Source organism: Medicago sativa, chromosome 6, assembly GCF_051527215.1.
Source record: "Medicago sativa cultivar Bolivia chromosome 6, Bolivia_mono, whole genome shotgun sequence".
NCBI classification, from domain to species: domain Eukaryota; kingdom Viridiplantae; phylum Streptophyta; class Magnoliopsida; order Fabales; family Fabaceae; genus Medicago; species Medicago sativa.
In genome coordinates this window covers 75,831,254-75,857,340 of record NC_140754.1, presented here as the reverse complement: position 1 = coordinate 75,857,340, position 26,087 = coordinate 75,831,254, and the positions used below count along the sequence as shown (strand labels likewise).

At 32.9% G+C, this 26,087-nt stretch overlaps 2 protein-coding genes and 1 pseudogene across 3 annotated transcripts; 1 reads left to right on the top strand and 2 right to left on the bottom strand.

The window, feature by feature from the left end:
* Window positions 1–7,584: 7,584 nt before the first annotated feature.
* Window positions 7,585–13,211, top strand: LOC146916866 (SPFH/Band 7/PHB domain-containing membrane-associated protein family). Its single transcript, XM_085718750.1, has 5 exons — window positions 7,585–7,869; window positions 9,690–9,810; window positions 10,143–10,234; window positions 11,335–11,431; window positions 12,477–13,211. The coding sequence occupies exons 1-5, from the start codon at window positions 7,675–7,677 to the stop codon at window positions 12,848–12,850; spliced, it is 879 nt and encodes a 292-aa protein (XP_085574876.1). The 5' UTR covers window positions 7,585–7,674; the 3' UTR covers window positions 12,851–13,211.
* Window positions 13,212–16,066: 2,855 nt separating this feature from the next.
* On the bottom strand, window positions 16,067–20,681 carry LOC146916864 (pentatricopeptide repeat-containing protein At3g62890-like). 2 transcript variants are annotated; one of them, XR_015015342.1, is made up of 3 exons: window positions 19,731–20,681; window positions 17,708–19,247; window positions 16,067–17,391 (listed from the first exon to the last, which is right to left on the bottom strand). XR_015015342.1 is itself a non-coding variant. In XM_085718749.1 (2 exons), the coding sequence occupies exons 1-2, from the start codon at window positions 20,151–20,153 to the stop codon at window positions 18,054–18,056; spliced, it is 1,617 nt and encodes a 538-aa protein (XP_085574875.1). In that variant the 5' UTR covers window positions 20,154–20,605; the 3' UTR covers window positions 16,067–18,053. The 2 variants fall into 2 exon arrangements, 1 of the variants encoding a protein (XP_085574875.1); XM_085718749.1 differs by having other exon boundaries at window positions 16,067–19,247; window positions 19,731–20,605.
* Window positions 16,726–17,716, bottom strand: LOC146916865 (uncharacterized; annotated as a pseudogene).
* Window positions 20,682–26,087: the final 5,406 nt, after the last annotated feature.

Below are 26,087 nucleotides of genomic sequence, written 5' to 3'. Positions count from 1 at the left end.
TAATAATAACAATTGCAGGTGACTTACGGAATATAAAAGAACATGACTGGAAATTGGCGATGTTTTCTTTTGACACAGAAATCAACCAACCTTTCTAATTTTGTGAGCAAACAAAATCTGATACCTTGAACAATGAAAATATGATCAGATCAATTGATGGAGAACTTGATGAAGCAAAAAAAGTACTATGTAGTTTGCAGTTTCATTGGTTAATTCTTTCCTCCAGCACCCAAGGCCTCAACTAAATGCGCAGAGGATTATATTCTCATTTACCGTAACGATTTACTCCCTCCGTCTTACAATTATTGTCTTTTTGTTATTTTTTCTTTTTTACAAAATAATTGTCACTTTACAATACTAATGCAGCATTTATTTTTTTTTCCCACTATTTTACCCTTATTGAATTTCATCCAACTTAACTACTGCACTAACTACAATTAATAAGGGTATTTTAGTAAATGCTACTAATTTTACCATTGAAATCAACACAATTAATCATTTATTTAATAACCGTGCACAAACCTTAAACGACTAACATTTTGAGACAGATAGAGTAGAATGAAAGTGTCTCATTTAATAGGTCAGATGATAAAAATATGTTACTTATATGATACCATTAATATGGTAACATGTCCTTCATTCACTATATTTGCTATTAATACTGATAGTAGTATTTTCAATGAAAGTTTTTTTAACAAGGCAAAATGAATTATATTGACACTCACAGCGCAATCGGTTCAGCACAAGGCGTGTCAAAGCAACCACGAAAAATATAAAGAGTATGTCAAAAAACACACAAAAGGCTAGATGATGCCCAAACACATAAGGGGGCTCGACCACTACAAATGAGTACCAAAAATAAAATAGCCTTACTAGCTTTCAACCACCACAAAGAGTATGACTATACTTTATGTAACAGATGAGAAATAGAGCTTTCTTGATTCTTAAATAACCTATTGTTGTGTTCGTTCCACAAAACCCAAACACAAAAAAAGCCATATCAGTTGTAAAAGGGTGTGCCGCGATTTCAGATTGATCTGAAATAACCTGAGAGTCCACCCCATCAAAACCTATCCACGCCCGCATGGAACTATTAATCTTGACACGGAAGCATGGAACGAATGCATTTTAAAAAAATAACAAACTATAAAGATTAACCTTGACACGGAAGCATGGAACGATTGCATGACAAGGCAAAATGAATTATATTGACACTCACAACGCAATCGGTTCAGCACAAGGCGTGTCAAAGCAACCACGAAAAATATAAAGAGTCTGTCAAAAAACACACAAAAGGCTAGATGATGCCCAAACACATAAGGGGGCTCGACCACTACAAATGAGTACCAAAAATAAAATAGCCTTACTAGCTTTCAACCACCACAAAGAGTATGACTATACTTTATGTAACAGATGAGAAATAGAGCTTTCTTGATTCTTAAATAACCTATTGTTGGGTTCGTTCCACAAAACCCAAACACAAAAAAAGCCATATCAGTTGTAAAAGGGTGTGCCGCGATTTCAGATTGATCTGAAATAACCTGAGAGTCCACCCCATCAAAACCTATCCACGCCTGCATGAAACGATTAATCTTGACACGGAAGAGCATGGAACGAATGCATTTTAAAAAAATAACAAACTATAAAGATTAACCTTGACACGGAAGAGCATGGAACGATGGGTTCGTTCCACAAAACCCAAACACAAAAAAAGCCATATCAGTTGTAAAAGGGTGTGCCGCGATTTCAGATTGATCTGAAATAACCTGAGAGTCCACCCCATCAAAACCTATCCACGCCTGCATGAAACGATTAATCTTGACACGGAAGAGCATGGAACGAATGCATTTTAAAAAAATAACAAACTATAAAGATTAACCTTGACACGGAAGAGCATGGAACGATTGCATACCTTGACACGGAAGAGCATGGAACGATTGCATATTAAATAATAAATAAATGCAATGGCACCGTACTACCAAAGTAAATTTACTCTTTTTATATTTGTATATAATTTGATGTTATACATCTGTATATTAACACTCAAAGACTCTCTAAACTTTTCTATGTGGGACTTCTAAACTTTTGAAATATAAGAAAAAGTGAAAAACACTTGAAAACATAACAATCTCTCACATGTCTTAAAGTTCAAGAGTAAAATATTAAGCGGATTTTACACTATACTCACAATTTCTTGAGAACTTCCAGGTAGGAATATCTATTTGCATATCAAGTTTGTCCTCCATTCTTTTCCGTCTTCTTCAATAAGATCACTCAAATACATATCTTTCTTCCCCAGAATCATTGGACTTCTAACAAAAGAATTTTCTTCATCTCGTAACCAAGCATCATGCCAAACCTTTATGTCTCCCATCACCCATTCTCAATCTTAAGCCTCCCTTCACAATTACATGTGAAGTGTCGAATCCCCTCTAGGATAATATCTAGATTTGAAGATCCTTTCACTTATAGTATCATGGTTGGTAGTTAATTTCCAACTTCGCTTCCCTAGTCAAGTTGAAACTATAAAGATGTCGAAACCTCATATATTCCCATGTTCCTTTCTCATTGTTAATTTATCCCAACTCAACCAATTTATGCCTTTGCCATTGTTCCTATTCGACCCTCACCAAAAAGAATTTAACATTCGTTGAATCTTTTATCTCAATGTTGATGGAAGGAGAAAAGAACTCATACAATATGTTGGTATTATTGATTGAGCCACCGATTTGATTAAAACCTCTCTACCTGCTAAACACTCTATTTTATTACTCAGTGATATGAATTGAGACAATGAAACAATACTAGATGAAGTGTTAGAGTTCGATAAATTAAATACCAACATTTTCCCAATAAAACTATAAAATATTTTGACTTGAAAAAGTTCATCGTCAAACATAACTTTGCCTCTATGTGGTCCTACCATATATCCTATAAATTATTAGAATGCCAAGTTATTGTTTGATCTACCGCCTTTAGAACACCACAACACTCCTATTTTTGGGGTTAATGCTCTCAATGGTGAATTGATCATTCGATATCCTCCGTCTTTGCCTTTTGTTGTGAGAGAACGGAATGGAAGATAAGCAATGAAACCCGCAATGGCTACTGAATAACCTCTCCTCTGACTTTATCAATAATAAAGCCTTTCACGTTTGTATCAATAATAATGGCTACAGAAAGAAGGAACATATTATCAACTAGTTATGAGCAGATTCGTTACAGGGACATCATATCGTATAACTTAAATTTTGGTATTTTTACTTTCATAATGTAGTAAACAAAAAAGCACAAATATGATTAAAATCAAAATGGACAAGTTCATCATCAATAATGATTCATTGAAATATTTAAAAAGCAAAAATTCAAGGTCTGTGAAAAAATTAACGGATCAAAATAAAAAAAAAAAGTGATCAAGATCAATACCATGATAAAGAATCGCCGCCGTTCGTGGGAGAGAGACGGAGATCGCCGTTTGAGCAGCCTCAACATAAGCTCTTGCAGCTTCGTTTATCATATCTGGCATATAATCGCTAGCTGTCTGTTGATTTGAACCATCTTGACCATTTTATGGTTTTTGATAAGACCATCTTGAGAATTATTGTATACTTGAAGGAGCACTTCTCTACGTAGGTTCACTTCTCTTTAGTGATAGTTTTGGCTTATCTTTGTTATGGTCTCCATTCTACCACTATATGCTTCATGTTCCAAAAATAAAAAATGGAAAAATGGAAGAAAAAATTAATGGTTGTGTATGATAAAAGCACACATTTAGACTCATTTTAAAACATATATTAATTTCATTATGAAAAAGATAGCTCAAACATAGATTCTTGTATCGTTTCTTTTTTTAATCCAACATAGATTCTTGGTAACCCTTGACGATCATACTTTGGGGATCTTATTTTAGATAATTGGTTTTTGCAGAAGTTGCGCCAATACTATGAATATTAATGTTGCGCTTCGTGCTATTTCGTATGTATTGTAACTTATTTGAGATTGTGAACTTAGAAATGTCATTTGATTGATATAAAAAAGGGCTAATTGTTCAAAATAACCCTGTAATATATGGGAAGTTCAGAAAAATGACTCTGTAAAAATAAAAACACATATTTTAACCATGTAACTTGAGATTCTTCTTATTTTTTACCATGTAATATACGCTAAGTCTAGAAAAGTGTCCTAGATGTTGAATTTTTTAACCATTTTTTGCATTCATATTTAGGACGTTAAAATATGAAACTACACAAAAAAAAATTGATTTTTTTTTACAAGGGATTGATTAATTATGAAGTTTCGCTTGCCATAACTATGAATTCCTTAAACACTTCATAATTAATTCATCCCTAGTTTAAAAACTTAAAAATTTCATGGTGAAGGTTTTAATGATGTTCTAACCATGTCTACAAAATAAGTGAACAAAATTTGACTTGTGAGTATATGCTTGTTTAGAGCAAAATTCCAAATTTGCTCGTTCTGGTTGAAAATTCAAATTAATCGAGATGTCTTCGAAATGTCATGAAAGTTCTCAGATCCTTTATATATGTTTTTATAGATGTCTTTGTAAACAATCAGCAAAAAATTCAATTTCTAGATCAAGACTTCCTTTATTTTTGTTTTTTGAGTGTTTGATGCTTTAAAAATTCATAATTAATTTGTTTCTTGTTTAAAAATTCTATATTTTTTTGTGGAAAGTCATATTTTAAAGTCCTAAACATGGCTACAAAAAATCATGAAAAAATTCAACCTATAAATCATGTTTTTGAACTTCGCTTAACATAGAAGAATATCAAATTATAAGGTTAGAATGTGTTTTTTTTTATTTTTACGGGTCATTTTTTAGACTTCGTGTATATTACGGGTCAATTTGAATAATTAACCCTGTAAAAATCGGGATAAAACTTGTCATCGATAAATATGAAAATACGAAACAAATCATTGTCACTAATACATAAAAAAAAAAACATAAAACAAATATTTAAACAAACAAATCAAATCGGTTTTAAATTTGTGTAAGTTGATCTTGACAATTTGGTGCAAATATTCAAAACCAAACAACGGTGACCATAATCATTTTATTCGATTACACTGAAAATATATAATTGTTCGATGAAAAACATATTGTTGTTGTTTAATTTCAATTATATAGTTATGATAAACTTTATATTACAATTGTTTTAATCAATAAATAAAATATGTTATTCATTTCATAACAACATCATCTATAACTAACTTTTCATCGCACGAAGAAATAAATGTAATGTCGATGCATCTTTCTCAACGGTAACAAGTAGAGTTGGTATTGGTATATGTATCTGAGATGATCAATGGAGCTTCATACTAGCCAAAGCATAATGGATTTCACCTATTCTTAAAGTTGAGGAAGGAGAAGCTTTGGGTTTGTTATTTTCAATACGATGGTTGAAGGACATGTGCATAAATAATGTAATTTTTGAATTTAGTTCTAAGAAAGTAGTGGATAGCTATTATAGTAATCGTAGAGATGAATATGATTTTGGAGCTATTATTAGAGAATGTTGTAGAACATTCTTGACTTTTTTTTTACACATCTTTACCTAGTTTCCAATTGCTTATTGATATGTATGATTGTATCGAAACTCTTATTGATAATGAAAGAGATAGCTTTATTCTGGTAAAAAAAACTAACCTTTCATACAAAATAAAATAAAAACTTTTAGCCAAATACCTCCCCGGATCCTTTAAGTTTCGAGTTTGTTTTGGATAGGTCCTTTAAGTTTCTAAGGTTTCAGATAGGTCCTTTAAGTTTCGAGTTTGTTTCGGATAGGTCCTTTAAGTTTCTAAGGTTTCAGATAGGTCCTTAAGTTTCGAGTTTGTTTCAGATAGGTCCTTTCTATCAACCTCCGTTAAGCCAAAGTTGATCTGTCCGTTAAGCCAAACTCGAAACAAACTCAAAACTTAAAGGACCTATCTGAAACCTTAGAAACTTAAAGGACCTATCCGAAACAAACTCGAAACTTAAAAGACCTATCTGAAACCTTAGAAAACATAAAAGACTTATCTGAAACAAACGTAAAACTTAAAGGATCCAGGGAGGGAGGTATTTGGCCAAACTTTTATAAACTACCCATGTTTGTTTTTAAGGAAACAAATCCATGATATAAGAGAAGGATCCAGGACTAAGTTTTTGGTGTGGTTAAATAATTAAGTAAAAAAAATCTGGCCAATAAAATTTAAAATCATGTACTATTTCACCAAACTAATAGTTTTAGTAATTTTAATTGGGTTAGTTTTATTAATTTAAGTTCATCTGTAACATTAACAATTGTTAAATGAAACAAAATGAATTACCAACTTTCTCTGACATTTTATTTCTATAGACATTCTTCATGTGTAAAACAAAAACTGAAATTTTTTTTGTGTGGTCCTATGATATATCCACCCATGGCACAATATCTTTCTAGTTCTTTCAAACTTAAAATAAACGCTACACTGTATTTTAGATATTTGTTATAGTTAAATGATGTCGGTTAGTATGACAAATATGGTAAGGGGCAGTTCTATTACCATCGTCCTTATTCAATATTTTATAAAAAGTCAATAAAAAATCACAATCAATTGAGATTACACATAAAGAAAGAAAAAACAATTAAAATGGGGAATTAGTCACTTTAGTCCCTGAATGGGGAACGATTCGTCAATTTAGTCCCTGAATGCTGATAATATGCAAAACAGTCCCTGCATGATCAATTTCAGGGACTAAAGTGACTAACGAAGTCTACATTCAGGGACTAAATTGACTAACGGAGTCTGCATTCAGGGACTAAATTGACTAACAAAGTCTACATTCAGGGACTATTTTGTAATTTATCTGCATTCAGGGACTAAATTGACGAATCGTTCCCCATTCAGGGACTAAAGTGACTAATTCCCCAATTAAAATTTATCATCCTATCCATTGAGAAATGGGTAATAGTCATTTTGATTTTGCTTCTAACGAATAACTACAATAATTATTTATTGTATCAAAATTTTAAATTGTTTTAGATTAAGCACTTTTTAATTAAAATATTCTTTGACGTTTAAATAATCCTTCAGACAATAAGTAGTATATTGAAACTAATATGACAATATTAACAAGAGAAATGATAAAGAGTACCATTAGAGTCTGACCAAAAAATAAAAGTACCCTTAGAGTATTGGTTAAGAAGATAAAATTGAAATATTGTACTGAGAAATGATGAAAAGTAGTGAATTTAACTTTTTAAAAGTTTAAATATTGTTAAATTCAACAAAAATCTACTATTTTAATTTCTTTTCTTTAACAAAGTATCTTAAAACACTCGTTAACATAACTCTATTAACAAAGCATTTTAATATAAAAGTCTATTTCATTTTAAAATATTAATAAACGAAAGATTATCGCGATTACTTGTCACCAATAACCAAAATGAATGTGTTATATTCACTGGTTTTCCAAGTCTTTCATGCAAGTCGTGTAGGATACAAATCCACAATACACTCACATCACACCAAATTAATATTTCAAAACAACCAAATTAAAATTTTATTACCATAAATAGCAACAAAAACAAAAACATAAACATAAACCAAAAAAACCAAACTTAATTAAACATAGCGGTGTTATATCTACTTTCCATAACAAAAACCGATTCAATAGATCAAAACAAAAACATGGGAAACACGTTCTGTTTGTTCTGTGGTTGTGTTGAACAATCAAGCGTAGGAATTGTTGAACAGTGGGGTCGTTTTCAAAGAGTTGCTCAACCTGGTTTCCAAATCTTTAACCCTTTTGCTGGTGAATGTCTTGCTGGTATTCTTTCTACCAGAATTGCTTCTCTTGATGTTAAAATTGAAACCAAAACTAAGGTATTCTTCTTTTTTTTTTTTGTTCTTATTGATCTATTTTTTGTTAGAAATGATCCTAGTAATCTGGAGTTCGGTCTAATTCAATTTAATTTAAATTTGTTGAATAAAAAAAAAAGTGATTTTGATGATTAATTAGAATTTAGAGATTAATTTTTAGATATTTTTATAGTAATTATGAGTTGTTTTGTGTCTGTAAATGATCCTGGTAATCTCGAGTTCGGTCTGATTTGGTTAAAGTTTGTATTTTTAGGGGTTGACCGGGTTTAAGTTAAATTTGTTGAATAAAAAATAGTAAAAGTGATTTTGATGATTGATTAGAATTTATAGATTAATTTTTAGATATTTTTATAGTAATCATGAGTTGTTTTGTGTTTGGAAATGATCCTGGTAATCTTGAGTTCGATCGGATTTGGTTAAAGTTGGTATTTCGTAGTTTGGTTGGGTTTAAGTTAAATTCGGTTGACTAATAATTATTTTCTAGGTCATTTTGTTAGGGATTATGAAGGAAAAAAAAAGTGATTTTGATACTTAATTAGAATTTAGAGATTAATTTTAAGATATTTTTATAGCAATCATAAGCTGTGTTTGTGTTTGTTTGACGAAAAAACAGTGATTTTGATACTTAATTTAGAGATTAATTTTTAGATATTTTTAGAGGAAGCAGAAGTTGTTTTGTGTTTGTTTAACGTGCTGAAATCAAATTTGTTTAATCAGTTATCAAAAATTATTTTTTTCAGAGGCCAGTAAGTCTGTTTGCTACAGTTTTTTTAATGAAAAAATCATTTTTTTTTTAAACAAAATAATCACTTTTAGAAGTTTTCATTAGAATTTAGAGATTAGTTTTTAGATATTTTTAAAGCAACCATAAGTTGTTTTATGTTCGATTAACGTACTGAAAATCAAATTTGTTTAGGGCCCGTTTGGATTAGGCTTATTTTGAGCTTATGCAAATAAATAAGGTTTTATGTATTATTCAGAAGTTTCTCAGTGTAGTTTATGAAAAAACAGTTATGAAGATATAATTTCCGTTACTCTGAAAACTTATGAATTACCATAAAAAGTTTATTTATTTGCATAAGTTATTTTTCATAAGCTCAAAAATAAGCCGATACAAATGGGAAATGGTTTGTTTTAGAAGCTAGTAAGCCTGTGTTACAACTTTTTTTAGGATAAATGCACTTGTCTAAACAAAATAATCACTTTTAGAAGTTTTCATTAACTTGTTACGGATTTTCAAAAAATCATAATCTGGGAAAAATCAATGAACTCAATGAGAAGCTGGTTTTGATAGCTTCTCATGGAATCATTTTCTGATAACTGATTTTTGTTTTTAAGTCATTTTCATTATGGTAGACAAACACATAGCAACTTCTGCCTTTTTAAAAAATCTCTAAATTATTGAGTACCAAAATCACTTTTTTTTATATTCGGGAACAAACGGGCTCGAGTTATGTGTAGTAGTTTTTAATTTTATATTTTGTTTGTTTTACAGATACTCATTTTTGAAAACCTATAACAAACTAATGAAAACTTCTAAAAAGTGATTCTTTTGTTTAAAAAGTGTTGTTTTTTCATCAAAAAGTTGTAACAAATGGTCTCTGAGATATTGAATTTGGATAAGATCAATTTGATCTTTAATTAACTGCTTAAACCTGAATTTTTTGGTTTTATGTCTCAATTGGATAGAAGAAAGTAAAATTTGAGCTTAATTGAAACTTATTAACCAGTTGAATTTGTTTTATTTATAAATTTCATTTGTAATTGTCAATGTTTTATTATGTGATAATAATAGTGAGAGGTATTTTTGTGTCTGGCTGCAGGACAACGTGTTTGTGCAGTTGTTATGTTCAATTCAATATCGTGTAGTGAAGGAAAATGCTGATGATGCTTTTTATGAGTTGCAAAACCCGCAGGAACAGATCCAGGCTTATGTTTTTGATGGTTTGTTTGTTTTCTCTTGTCTTTGTTTATGATTTCGGCTGTTTTTCTATGCGGTTGTATTTAGTTTATAATGATAAATGTTACTAGTTATTACTATATGGTGCTATCTCGAACCGTGTTTCACAAGGTTGAAGAGTAATTTTTCAACCGAGTAACCTCTTGAGAAACTGGCTTGTTGTTAGTTGACCAAGTTGAGTTTATCATTGACGACTACTTTATCACTCAGATCTCTATGTTGCTCCTTAAAATTACCAAGTCATCTTATCACTATTGATTTATGTAGTTTTAGTTTTTGATTTACTTAACTGTGTCTATGTTGTTCGTTGTTGTAGTGGCCCGTGCTATTGTTCCAAAGATGAATTTGGATGAGCTGTTTGAGCAAAAAGGTGAGGTTGCCAAAGGTGTCATGGAAGAACTTGGAAAGGTGATTGTCACTGCTTTTATCAAATCATGTTAATTATAGTGAAAAATATATGGTCGTTTTCATAGAAATATGTAAGTGTTGGTAAGTGAAAAGAACCTTTAGACTTTTTACACAAGAGTTTCATAAATGGTGGGTTCTGCTGTGGACTCCCTTAACAGGTTGTCCGTAGTGGATATGTTCTTATAACGCCTCTTGAAAGTAGAAATTCACAGTCTTGCTCATGCTTACGGTTGTGATAGTGACTTTATCGGTGTCTGTTTGACAAAAACTAAAAAAATAACGAGTATAAGTAGAGTTTTGAGGCACACATATTTGTTTTCCCTTGTTTTTGTCAAACCAACACCGATCAAATTACTGTATGAATATCAGCTATGAGGACGTAGAGAACCATGAGCTTCTACTTTTGGAATTTGACATCTGTCTTTGTTGGAGTTTCAAACAATTTTCAAGATAGTTGTTAATTTTGCGTGGTGGTTTTCGTTGTCAGTTCTGTTGCTGCTCTTAAATTATTTGTTTCCTGATACAGGAAGATTTTAATTGTTTTTGGTCTAGCTATAGACCCTTGATATCATACAAGTTACATCAGGGTGAAATTTATTCTCTAATTTTAGGACGAGAAAGACATGGTATGGTGCCTCTGAGTGTTTAGAGGAGAGAGAAGGGTGAGTAAAATAAGGAGATAAATATAGGAGAAAAGTGTGAGTAAAAAGGGATAAAGAGGACTAACCTGAGTCAAGCTAGATGGATCCGTTTAAAAAAAAAATTAAAAACTCTCTTGGCATGTATTTTTTTTTTCTTTCCCTATTCTCAAACCTTAGATTGTGCTTAAGAAATCCAAGTCCATTGCAACTTCGATAGGCTATGTTAAAGCATCTGTTTTAAAATATTAGAGAATCGAGTCAGATTTCACTATACTCATTCACTTTCTTCAAGGTTCTACAACTGTGCGTTATTATAGTTAATTGAATTTATATTAATTTTATGCGTTGTATAGTTACGTTGTATAACTTTTTTCTGAGTGCTTCTTGCTGTCTTTTTCACATTTATGCCAGTACCAATCTCCTAATTTACTCGTCCTCCTTCTGAATATCATTTATCAGGTGATGGGAGAATATGGATATAGCATAGAACACATACTGATGGTTGATATTATCCCTGATCCTTCTGTGCGGAGAGCAATGAATGAGATCAATGCAGGTAATAATACTTTGTGGTTTTTAGACTGTTTCTTATCTTCCTATGGCCACATCAAGCAGTATACTCAATCACAAAATTTAAGTATTGGGTTCTGAAAGATTACTCTGCATGTTCCGATGTTTTGCTACTTCAGTTTCCTTCCCACGACTTTATTTGCATGATATCTGATGAAGTGGGCCATCCTAGTTTTATGTTTTGTGGGACCCTGAGGGGTTGATAAAATTAACCATTTTTCCGATATGAAAGTTGTTAGTGGTTATATTAGTTTTCAGGGTTTGAATTTTAGGCCTCCTGGTTAAAACTCCTTCAATGTCCCTTAGTTTACCAAACGGGCTGTCTACTTGGGACATACCTTGTATATCTTAAGCTCACTTTGTGCGTATTCGCCCCTGCACATGTGTTTATCCCATCTCCATAGTGTTGTTAAATAATGTCTATACAGCATAGAGAAATATGAACTAAATGCTCTTGTTCTGCGATACACTATTTAGTACAAAATGTTGTCAAATAGAAACTGTAGCGACACAATAACACTGTTGCATAGTGGAATATGAACAAACTGCTATTTTCTGTGATCTGCGATTAACAACACTGCATCTGCTTGTCCATATATGCAACCCCTGTATGTTTGTTTATTGCATTTGTATGCCCTTTATGCAGCTTGACTAAGAGAAATGATTTTTTTGAGATCAAAATTTTAATGTCAAACACTGTCATTTGGTTTTTGTGTGTATTTTTTAAATGTGCGTATGTTGTAAAAGATAAAAGGTAAGAGAGAGATAAAGATGAACAAATGGTGTCACACACGGTGTGTGTATTTCTTTGTAGCATCGACACTTCGGATCGAAGGCATGTCCGGTGTCCGACACATGTCATCGTCTGACATGAGACCGGCACATGTATTTACACTGAACTATGTTATTTTTTCAAATTATTGTCTGTGTCCACGTCTCAGTGTCCGGTGTCAGTATCCTTTGCTTCATAGGTGTATTTTAATGTTCAAAACAGAACTGCTTAACTAGTGAGTATTGATTTAATTTCACAGCTCAAAGGCTGTTACTTGCTAGTGAATTCAAAGGAGAAGCAGACAAGGTGCTTATTGTTAAAAAGGCAGAAGCAGAAGCCGAATCAAAGTTTTTAGGCGGGGTTGGTGTGGCAAGACAGCGGCAAGCTATCACAGACGGCTTGAGAGAGAATATCTTGCAATTCTCTAACAAGGTAGAAGGAACTTCAGCAAAGGAAGTGATGGATCTTATCATGATTACTCAATACTTTGACACAATCAGAGACCTTGGAAACAATTCAAAGAATACCACAGTTTTTATACCTCATGGACCTGGCCATGTTAGGGATATTGGTGATCAAATTCGCAATGGAATGATGGAAGCATCATGTGCTCAAGTTACTGATGTTGAGTGATTTTGTAAAATTGCATTTTATCAAAGAACACTTGTTTCTTATATCTATCAGTGTCACAAAAAAAAAAAAAAAAAAAAAAATATATATATATATATATATATATATATATATATATATATATATATATATATATATATATATATAAATATATATATATAATATATCAATTTATAATGGTAATATATGGATATGTCATTTGTTTATGTTGGATTTTATGAAAGAACAGTTTTGAACAGTTTGAAGTTGTAAATTAAGATGGTTGAGTTGTCTATACAATCTATGTAGCCATGCTATACACTCCTTGACATTGTAATGTTATGAGAATTCAAAAGATGATATGTAATCTTCTGCTTTATATGAACTTATCTTTTTCCTAAAGTATCAAAAGTATAGTTTTGTTTTTATGTTTAGGTGTATAAATTCGTGTGTGGTTCCAAACTTTCTGTAAGTTTGGAATATGTCTATGGTTTCTAATTGTTTTATTACAGTGAAATTTTAGTTATTAGTTGTTATTATATTAGTAATTTCTCCTCTATGTCTTGTGGTGCTATATTGGCATTAGTATATAAATATATAAACTTAGGTTCAATTTAAAGTTTGTTGCTGATTTTCTGCTTACTGATGGTAAAATGGATTCAGTGCTTGAGTTAGTAAGTCATGGATACATGTATGTTTGAAAGTTCTGGTTATGACTTGTGATTAGATTGACGTGAAGAATTGAAGTTTCTTCATATATTATAATGATTATTAAAATTCCTATGGTATAGTGACAATGTTGAATTCAAAAGATTAAGTTTCCAAGTAAACGAGTTTAATATTGCATCTATGCAGCAGACTTTGAACATTTCCAATTGTCAAAATGTTGTCTGAGCATTATTATATATGAGAACAGATTTGACTCTAGTGGTGCATATGGCTGTAGTTTTGACACTGTCACCACTGATCATAATTAATAATGTTTAAAATTGTTATTCGTGTTCAATGAATGACTATTGATTTGCGATATCTTGTTATATTCATTTATCATCCACTGAACGTAATTAACAAAGTGTCAGAATTGCGTTAAAACCAACCAAATTGTTGACAAAAATTGTTCCTTTTTGTGTCAAAATAACACAGTCCAGGACTTGTTCCAATCAAATTTCGATATGTCTACTTTTTAGCTTCCAATCTCTATATATCTACTTTTTTTTCTCTCTAAAATTGAGTTGCTTGCTCTCATTTTAGACTGTGGCACATTCCAGTAGTTCAATGTCATCTCTTGATATACCTGCAAATTTCAATGCCAGAAATGATGATATGAGAATGAATAATGCAGAAAAACTATTGCTTCCAAGTTTGTTAAGGTGGCAAGTTCTTGTCATATGGATGTATGCTGCTCACCAACCTATGATTAACAAAAAGAAAATCAAATGACAGACCATGTGCCTATGAAGCACAGACACCTGGCACGAGATTGACACGTTGACACAGATAAAATTTTGAAAAAATAACATAATTTAAGGTAATCATAAGTGTCGGTGTCATGTCGGACACAAGACACCCTTTCAATCGGAAGTGTTGGTGCAATAGAACCTTGTGCAGATCTATTGTGAACACACGGATCCTCTCTATCTTTGCATCTAAATATCGACTATTAGATCAAGGAATAATCCAAATTTTACGGCAGACAGTTGGCTGTACCGAAAGTAGAGGATCTGAGCTGATGTATTGCAAGTATTAACCTTACAGAAAAGCTGTTTGTATAGAATCCAGATTAAAGTTGAAATATTCTGGAAAAACGAGAGTTTGATGATGGTAAAAAAGAGCTGCACATTTATTTTTCCACAACAATTATACATTACTAGTTCAAGCATGTAGGACACTTTTTTCACAAACTAAACAAATATGATAACTTCAAAATATATAGAAAAATTGTAAGCAAATTATTGCAACAAGTGAAATTATTATAATGAAATCATAGTCATGTAGATAATTTTTTATGATTGACAGTTTACCGTCAACATCATGCATCAGAAAAACTCACTATCATGCACGAAACAACAGCATTTTTAGGGCTTTGTCAATCATCTCTTCAGTATCCTTCGAGAGCTCGGGGCGACTAAGTAAATCCACCATAACCTTGTTTTCATAAATCTTTCAATACTTCTCCATGACCTATCAGAAGCAACACCCTTGGAACTTGAGAAGAAAGAAATTGTTTTTATCAAACCATTGATCCCCGTTTCTCCTTGTACTCTTTCTTTGTCTATACTGGAACGTAAAGACGTTAATAATATTTGATGATTGCCTTTCCTTTTTCTTTCTTTGTCCTTATATTTTTCTCACTTGTGACATTTTGCTACAATGGTGTATACCTAGACATTGAGACCTCTTTTCTCACATGCCTAGTTGTTTTGGTATGTCTGTTTTTTTTTTATCTCTGTAGTTATAAATCTGATAAAGTAACATAGGTTCCTGTTCTGATGTCTTAACATAGGCAGGCATTCATGATTTTATTGAATCAGTTCATGCTTTTTGAGTGATAAATCTTGATTCAGAGGAGCATGTGATTAAACTTGTTGTGAATCTGGTTCAACAGATCTCCAAAGAAACTAAATGGCCATATATTCTTTAGTGTTTTGTTTTTCTCAATATACTATCAAAGTTTCATGATTGATAATTTCCTTGAGATCTAATGGTTCACTTGAGTTATGAGAAATGTTCTAGTTTAACAGAAAAAAATAGTGCAGATAAGTAAAGGCATGTGCTGGTGGTAACATAAGAGAGAAAGAAGAAAAAAAAATTCAATCTGAATACAATTATGACTTTCGGCACAAAGCAGTGAAATAATTGCACTGGATAGCTGGAATCAAATCCCGTGCACGAAAGTTGTGTGTATGACGATACCATGAAAGAAAAAATATATCGTGGAGATATTTTAGAAACTAATATAGCAAAGTGACATCATAATATGATTTGATTGAATATATGACGACAGCATGAAAGAAAGAAAAAAAGGTTTAAACAGATTGTAAGTTTTCAATAAAATGCTGACGTTAAGCATGAATGTCAACATAACTTAAGTTCAAAATGAATTTTGTTAAACTACACAAGGGATCCCACCAGAGGGTTTAAACAGATTGTAAGTTTTCAATAAAATGCTGCAGTATTATAAAGTTTGTTTGAAACTTTGAATCAAATACTTAATGCAGCCAACACAAAAAATGCTCAAGCTTTATCAGAAATGGAGATCCATGAGCATAGGCTTAGTAGAAGTTCTCTTTATCAACAGTCAAATATTTATTTACACAAACTTGATACAAGAAACAGCCTTAAAAGCCTCCCACAAAGCAACTATCCCCATAACCTGATACAATGAATAACGGACCTTGCCCAAAGAAAAGTAATATTGCAGGGCCTATGCCGGCTAGGAACAAACAAAAACAAGACTAGCCGAACTCAGACGACGACGCAGAAACTTAAGACCAAGAAACAACGAACTATGGGAACGCTTAAGCCAACTGATCAGCACTAGATTGAATAAAACAAGCAGCAGCAGCCACACACCAAGCGATTCCGATAATTTTGGCAAGCCTAAACAGCGACACCGAAGCTTGAAAGGCTAATAACGAAACCCGTAATCAGCAAGAAAAAAAAATAAAACTTCATATTGCGAACATAATCTGAAGCACCAAACCTTCAACTGATCTAGATGTGCCCAACCTTCCTTCTGGAACGCCGAGGATATCCCAAGCCATTGACGACCTCCAATCAGCAAAAAAAAACAGAGAGAGAATCCACTTAAGAACTAACTGGACACCGTCAAAAGTAAGTAACATCTGAAACAAATTATCTAACTTGCAGGAAAGACGATAAACTGATCTCTGGTGGGTTCACAACACAGTCACAACAAACCTGATGCGGCTTTTGTACATCAGCCTGCCTGAATTACACAGAAATGGAACCTCAACACACAGGAATAATACACGAGATGAAAATGCTGATGCAATTTGATATCCTGTAAAACATCTGAATCTGTCCTGTCGCTGCAGAATACTCCAAAACTCTATCAAGATGATATTTATCCGAGTCTGACCCATCTCCAAACGCGCAAAACACACCTCAACCTCACACCTGCGATTCCACACAGCCGAGACAAGCTCTGGGATTCACGAACCATTCATTCAGATTGTACTCCATGCTAGTTGTCTTGAATCTCAGTCAATTCCAGGAACTCAGTTTCACCGATTCAACAATATTTTCCAAGCAAACTTCCTTGTTTTTGAATAATTTGTCATTCCTTGCCTTCCAAATACTCCAAATGCAGGCAAACCAAATCACACCAAGTCTACTAGCGAAGACTCTCCCATTACCGATCAAACCTTGAGATTGATCTAAATGAGCCAAACCGTCATTTTGAAAAGCTGTAGGAATTCCAAGCCAATTTCTAATCACGTACAATGTACCAGTAAACACCGGACACTCAAAGAAAAGGTGAACGATTGATTTTTCAGCACCGCACTCCCCGAACTAAACAACTCATTGTGCCAAAAAGGCTTCTGCAGTATTATAAAGTTTGTTTGAAACTTTGAATCAAATACTTAAGGCAGCCAACGCAAAAAATGCTTAAGCTTTATCAGAAATGGAGATCCATGAGAATATGCTTAGTAGAAGTTTTCTTTATTAACATTCAGATTTTTTTTTTTACACAAAACAACAGTTTTTGTTCTTTACTATTCTTCTACAAAATACAAGACCAAGTCGAGGGGACTCAATTTATCAGAGTATTATATCTAATTTACTTTCAAACTCATCAGTATCTAGAGAAAATGGGCATGTCATTACTACATAATGTCCTAGATCTCAACAACATACCTGACGCATCACTATTGATTTGGAAGCGAACAAGGACCAAATTGTAGGGCAAACACAAACTGGAACTACATTTTCCTTTTACAAAGATATACAAGCACATGCTCCACCAAAACTCACGATGATCCAACTCAGTGAACAAACAATCCACATCATGCAGCAGAAAATCTCACTAGACGCACAAAGCAACAATGGCTTTAGGGCTTTGCCAGTCAACCAAACTCTCGAGACACTGGTTCCTCCTCAGACACAATGCAGGCAGGGACAAGAGAAATGTCACTGCAAGGAGAACAGTTCACTTGTTGCAACTTATGCATCACGGGTTAGGATTGCAGAGCACTTTCTTTATCTACCAGTAATCTTTGCAAGAACAAATTCCATCTTTGAAGTGGTGATACCTCATCCTATCTCGTACTATAATTACTCGATCATAAACCTTGGAGATGAATTTTGTTGCTTGATGACAATCCCCACAAACTCTTAAATTCTTCACTATGCGAATTGGAGTTCCGGGTGCTGTGTTCATCAGTCCAAAAGCAATAGCCAACTTCTCACTGTGTACAGAAAGAGCAGTCTCTTTATCTTCCTCATCATCAAAATCAAGCAAAACTTCCCCTAACTCGGGAACATACCCGGCAATCTTCAACTTGCTTATCATCTCATCCAAAAATGAATAAATCTCCTTACTCTTAGGATGTGATCGATCACCAACAAGGAATTGATGGAATATCCCATTCAATTCAATTGAGCTGAAACCAGGAATTTTTTTTCTGTCACTACTGATTTCATTTTTCTCTCTTAGCATCCTTGCTTCATTCCATCTTCCTGATGTAGAATATATATTACCCAACAAAACATTACAGCCTATATGGTTAGGATCAATTTCTTTAATTATCTTACCTATTCTATATCCGCGCTCCATGTCTTTGTAGATTTTACATGCATTCAACAGTGCTCCCCAAATCGCAACATCCGGAGCCATCGGCATGCTCAAAATCATCTCTTCAGCCTCCTTCAAGAGCCCGGAACGACTAAGTAAATCTACCATACATCCATAATGCTCTATTTCAGGATTAATTCCGTAATCACTAGCCATCAATTCAAAATATGATTTTCCCTCCTTAACCATATAGCCATGGCTACAAGCATTTAATAAGGCAATGAATGTTACTTTATTAGGAGAAACTTTTTCAACCTTCATTTTTTCGAACACAGTTATAGCTTCAGGTTTTCCATGCATTGCAAACCCACCAATCATGGCATTCCATGGCCAAACCTTTCGCTTCACTTTGTGTTCATAGAAAACACTTGACGCAGATTCTATCTCTCCACACTTTGAATACATGTCAATGAGGCTAGCAAGAAGTCTATCATTCATCTTAATATTGTCCCTCCGAATGTAAACATGCATCCACTTTCCCTGATCCAACGCGACAAGATTTGAACAGGCTGCAAGAGCGCTTACCATGGTATATTCATTTGGTTTGACATCGGATTGCAACATTTTGTGGAAGAAGTCCAAAGCCTCCATGAAACAGCCAACCTAGAAAAAACATAAACAATCAACTAAAATAAAAATACAGTCAAAATTGCACCAAAGGTCCTTTCAACTTAGTTTAAAAGTTTCAAACCGCTCCTATTTTTATCCTAAGTTAGTCCTTTATGTTCTAAAGTGTCAAAAATGATAAACCAAACTTCATTTTTCATCTAAGTATGTTACCAAAAGTCTTACTTAATAAATCAAACAGGTAAATTACATCTTCAATTTATCAAAATAACATCTAAATTATATCGAAACAATAGTTACAATATCTAATCAATCAAATTTAACATGATGTTTTTCTATTTATCTACGATTGTGACTTCGTTATTGTCAGCGATGGTCTAATTGTGGTACTGAACGGTGAGACATTCTATACAGCATAACATTCAATGACCATGTACACAGCTAGTAGAGTTTACGTAAAATGTAATATACCTTCAACTGTTAAGTATCATTATTTATATATTTTACTTTCTAAAATACCTGAACATAACCAGCTATTATAGTACTCCATGACACAACATCTCTCTCTAGCATTTCATCAAACAACTCCTTCGCTTGAATCATATTACCGGATCCAACATATGCACCAATCATAGTGTTCCAACTATACAAATCTCTATCTAAAGCCGAGTCAAAAACCCTCCTCGCATACTCCACATTTCCCCACTTTCCAAACATACCAATCAACGCATTCACAACAAACACATTACCATTCAAACCAACTTTCACAGCATGTGTAAAAACCTGCTCCCCTTCCCTCACACACAACCCATTTCCACAAGCACCAAAAGCAAACACAAAACTATACCGATTCGGGAAATAACCCGAATCCCTTATTAATGACCGGAACACCGTGACAGAATCACGATACGAATGCGGCGACATAGAATGTGCTTTAATCATGGTGTTGTAAATGAATAAATCTCGTTGAGGAATTTGATCAAACAGTTTATGTGCATAAGTAAGTGAAGCTAAAGTAACGCTTTTGAGGAATTTGTTGGCTATAACAGGGTGTGTTATTTGTGCTGTGGTGATTAAGTTTGCATGGGTTTGTTTAATTTGGTTAATGGATTTGCATAAATCAATTAAAGAGCTAAGTTTTGAATGGTTAACATAATGAAAAGGTTTAGTGTTAATTATGTTAGAAAAACGTGTTTTTGTGTGGATGCAGGACAACGTGTTTGTGCAGTTGTTAGTTATGTTCAATTCAATACCGTGTGGTGAAGGAAAACGCTTTTATGATAAATGTTAATTATCTATAAAGAATTAACATAGACACCGGACACAACATTGAATGTAATTACATGTGCCAGTGTCGTATTGACGTCTAATACTGACACGTGTCAGACACATTCCACGAGAAATGTCGGTGCTAGATAATTAATTATTACTTTTGTATAGTTGAATGCATGATCTTTTTATCACTTAGGTTGCTTCCTCATATCATTGAGTCAACCTTAACATAATGAAAAGGTTTAATGTTAATCATGTTTTTGTGAAGGTTTTGTGTTTGAATAATTACTACATTGAATTTTATTTAAACTTAGAAAATTGAGAAATATCCCAAAGGTTTTATCTTTGGGTTGGGCTTGTTTTGTATGGGCTGGGCTATTTTGTTTTACAAATATAAGAGGATTAATATCAGCACCACCTATGTTTTCTACCAACACCCTCTTTTCAGTATTTCCACCACCTATGTTTTCTACCAACACCCTCTTTTCAGTATTTCTAAATGAAAATTAAACTACCACCTAAGTAAGGGAGCTACTTTTTTATCCTGACGAATAATACGTATTTGCTTCTTGTTTGGCAGAAAATTCTGAGAGATAGTGTTGAAGTTGGAGAAGAAAATTGTTTGTATGGGAGATTGAGTTGATAAAAGAGTGTAAAATTTTATTATCTAACATTTATGTGCATGATAATGTGGAAGATATTTGGATTTGAGGTCTTATTTGTGATTGTATGTACTCGGTTAAAGAGACTTATGAGTTGATAGATAATTTTGAAAATATAGCAAATTCTTCTTTATATAAAGTCGTTTGAAATAGTTTGATCCCTTTGAAGATTTGATCGTTTGGTTGGAGATGACTGCATGACCGTCTTTCCACCAATGATAATTTATTGCGGAGGGTTGCAAAATTTAGTAGCACATTCTTGTGTTGTTGGTAGTAAATTGAATTAAACACCTAAACATTCTTGCATTGTGGCACATTCTAGCGTCGTTTGTGGAAAACTATGGTCAATGTTTTACCATGGTTAAAAATTAGTTGTGTAATGACAAATAATTGTTATTGTCATGCGGTTCAATTCATAGGTTTGATTTTTTAAGAAAGTAAAGTGAAAGAATGCTTCCATATGCTTTGGTTGACATGTTTTTCCATCAAATTTGGTATAAAAAGAAAAAAAAATCAAATTTAACTCAAATTTACTCATTCAGAAAAGAGAAAGTATTTCTTTTCTTCAAAATTATCATTGTAAATAATAGAAGGAATGTATCAACCTTAGTGACACTCATATTTAAATAGGGGTTTTCTACCCATGCCCCTAATATTACATTCCAAGCTCATTGCCCTTTTTTATTTTGTTTCCTAAGTAACTAACTAGGAATCCCTCCATCCTTCTTTTCCCCTCTCCCTTTTTCCTAAACTACTCATGTCCTTTAGTGGTGCTCGAGTCGTGAGATTATAAAAATTTCATTTCTAAAACTAGTTTTGGATAAAACTATCCATGTCAAAATAGTTTTTCATTATGATGGTTGAAAAATATAGACATTATAAACTATATATATTTTTTTTATCCCCGTGAGCATAGCTCAGCTGGTAGGGATATCGCATATTATATGCAGGGCCGGGGTTCGAACCCCAGACACCCCACTTCTCCACAATTAAATTGTGTGAGCTCTAGCCACTAGGCTACTTGACAAAAAAAAAACTATATTTTTTTTTCACTTTCTCTAAAAATCATATTAATCAAAATAACTATTTTATTTTTGGAATAAATGTCATTTTCAAAAAAACAATTTTCACACAAACATAATTAAAATATCAAAATTCATTTGGTTTAGTCCCTCCAACATTTTATTAAGTTTTTCAACACCATTTTTTGTCCTTACTTTTAAGTCAACTCATGTGTATTGTTCAAAAAATTTAAAAAAAATTGCAATCATGTTTAGAATATTATATCAAATCTCTCTAAAAAAAACCATTATTTTTCTTATTAAAACATTAATTAAACATAAATTTTTATAATTTTAGCTCTTAAAAAATCATATTTAATTTATGATGTGTTAAAAGAACGGTCTTGCTAATGAGTGCCTCAGGGGCACTCTACAAGGATTCATAATTATGAAATTATTTTTTAAAGAAAACAAATACTTTATTTTCTAATGCATTGAGTACACTATTTTTCATGAAAAACTTTCATTTTTAAGTCATTAAAGAGTAACCCGAGGACACTCATTAGTATTTTTCTAAATAAAACGTTAGAGTATTTATAGGGATAAAAATATATTTAACCCTAAAAATAAATCATAGAAGAATAATTTCGGGGAAAACGAGAGGATGAGTCGATGAAAGCCATTATGGGGTATATGTAGCAAGTCCATTTAAACATTTTAGTTATTTTCAAGTCCATTTAAATTTTTTGTATTTTCCAATCCATCAAATAGTAGGTATGTATGAGTCTTTATGCTATTTTTCCCAAAGAATTTCTTATTGCCCCCCACACTTGTCGTGTGCTCTCCGAAAAATCCACAAATATGCCTCCAATTTTCTGATTTTAAAATTGGAATGTGCTTTTTTGGCATTTTTCAAAGTACAAAAATTAGCCACAAGGGTTTTAGCCACGATTCGATTGTAGCTAACTGATGTTTTCAGTATTTTTACCAATTCGGAATCTTGAATCCAAACATAACAAGTTATTCGGGTTTTAGGATCCGAACAACCCTCTTATATGCTTCGAAGCAAGTACCTACTTAACAATCTACAACTTAATTTTTTTTTTTTTTTTTTAGGGAAAACTACAATTTAATATAACATCTCTCTCCTATAAATTTGAGGTTTTTTTTTATGTGAATCGAGTATCATCTCTACACAACTGTAGAGATTAGTCCCTCATGCTAGGTAGAACTGCAATTGATGAAACAGCTCACCCTCAAAAGATTTAACATTGTTATATTCTTAAGACAGTATTCCAACCCATGATCTCTTGTTAAGATGAAAGTGATCTTTGCCCATCTAATTCAAGTGTTCTTGGGTGCCTTGAGGGTAAAGGTAAAATAATATATATTATTGCATTTCAATATGTAGGATGCCTTTTGTGTTGATGTTTTTGGTACTATCGTTTTTTTACATAAATGTTTCTTGTCCTTACTGTAGACCACAATTTTCGGGTGTCAATCCATTGATTGGCTTTGAACCCTCAATCGTTTGGACTTTCTCGATTTTTCGTGGGAAGGGAAAATGAGTTAAACCCTTATTTGGATCCGGGGGTCGGTTACGATTGGGTAAGGTGTTAAGCACCCGCATCGTCCACGGTACTCCGTGGGAACCTCTTTCTAACTTTATTTTTATTTGAAAATTTATTGCTTAAAGTCTAAGTGAAAGAATGGAGGGAGAAGAAGTATGAGTTTTTGTTATTTTTATTTGATCGATTTGGAAGGAATAAACCTTCTGCCTACGTACCCTTAAAAGGGATCAAAACCGCCGTAGTTCTCTCTCAAAAATATTTTTGTGGGTTATGTTGATTTTAATTTGATTTAGAAAATGGTTTTGAGAAGGGTTGCGAGACCTCAAGGTATAGAAGAATAAAATAGAAGTGAGGTTGTTTCATTTTATTTGAGAGATTTAGTCTAAGTTTAATTAAAGTTCATTTAGGAATTTGATTAAGAAAATAAAAGGGAAAACAACTTGGATTTGGATCCAAGGTTTATTAAGAAAATAATTTAACTTTTGCTTATTTGATTTTTGAGATTTTAAAAAAAAAAATTCTAACTAACGGAAAGCTAGTGTAATAACGTGAAAAGTAAAGCGAGATAAAAGCGATAAGTAAAGTGATATGGTGTCGGTGCAAGTGTCGGTGCTTGTGTTACCTACATTATTACAAAAATTCCTAGATACATTATATGGCCTCTTTGCCAAGCTACAACCCAATGGTAAAAATATGCACACTAAAATTTTGGAAAATAAAGTGCATGAAAGCAATATGAATCATGAAATTATGAGATATGGTAATAAAGTGAAAATATAACATAAACAGTAAAAACAGTAAATAAAAAATGAAATAAACACATAAAAAAAAATTTGGAAATTTTTAGAGGAAATTTAAATGAAATAGAGGTGTAAATAGCAAACCAGTTTGGTGCAAATAGCAAAAACATAGAGAAAAAGAAAACAGAAGGAAATTTGGGCCTTCACTTGGTCCATTAGGCTATTAGATTTGATCTGGGCCATAGGATCATGATCATGAGGCTAGAATTACCAGCATACAGTATGCAAGAATCAAGGAAAACATGGAATTGAATAGAAGGTAACAGTAACCGTCAGATCTATCAGAGGATGGATCTGACGGTTCATATCCAGTAAAGCACACAACAATAAACCAAGACGCATGATAATAAATCAGAGATGAACAAAAGCCGCTGTATCAAATAAACAGGATAGATCTGAGGGATGAGAAGGAAGGAGGAGGAACCGAGAGAAAACCGGCTTGGTTTAGACGAACCGGACCGGCCCAGTGGGTTTATAAAAGCAATTTTGGTCCGGTTTTCCTCATTCTTCCTTTCCTTTCCTCTCTCTAAACAAAACCTAGTGAGAGAAGCTCTCACCTCTCTCTAAAACCAGCCGCCGGAAGTTAAATGGAGAAGACGACCGGAGAAGCTCTGGCGTGGTGGCCGGCCACCCAAGGGTGGCGGCGCCGCCGCCGGAGCTTTTTTTTTTATTTTTTTTTTCAAATTTTTTTTTATAAACCGGTTCCTCTTCTCCTCCTTAATCCATTTTCGAAATTGTTTTTAAAAAGGGGTGAGAGATTCAAGCTAGATCTACAACTAAAAATTCAACTATTTTAAAAACAAATGAACCAAATCCGAGCAAGATCCATACCTCTTTGGATCTGTTAAGATCTGGAGGTTAAAGTCTTCAGAATACTTCAAGTTCTTTCTTCCTTCCTTTGCATCAACGAAAACGAGACCTAGCTTGTATGAGCTCTGATTCAAACTCGTGATGCTTTTGTTCGGTTGCTTTTTCCTTCTTTGAAATTGCTTCAGTTCAATATGCTACTGTTGGAAGCCGATTCGAATCTGTTCTTTGTTGTTGAGTTCGATCTGGAAACGTTGATGTTTCGATGGTTAAACAAGATTTCGGTTGATGATGATTTGTTGTTTTGAATCGTGAGACAGTGTTGGATTGTGTTTATGTGATTCTGGAAAATTAGGGTTTATGTGTTCTTCATGTTCTTCATGAAGTTCATATGATTTTTTGTGTTTGATTCGGATTTGGGAAGAAAGAGAAAGTGTAATGTGTTTGTAATAAAAAATTGCTGCTATGACTCTGACTGATTCGACAGGTGCAATAAATGCAGGCTTTAAATACTGCTAAAAATTAGGGTTTCTGACTCTGAGAACAAAGACCAAAATGCCCTTATGTCTTTGATGCACAAAAGGGACAGCACAACACCAATGGATTGGTGACCAAGTTTCTAAGAGGACCAATGCTAGATTGACACATGGACAATAAAGGACTCAATGACTTAAACAAAAACTAAAAAGAAATAATAATAAAAAAAAGAAAATAAAAACAAATGTGAGTTTTTAAAACTCACGTGACCTTATATATATAAAAA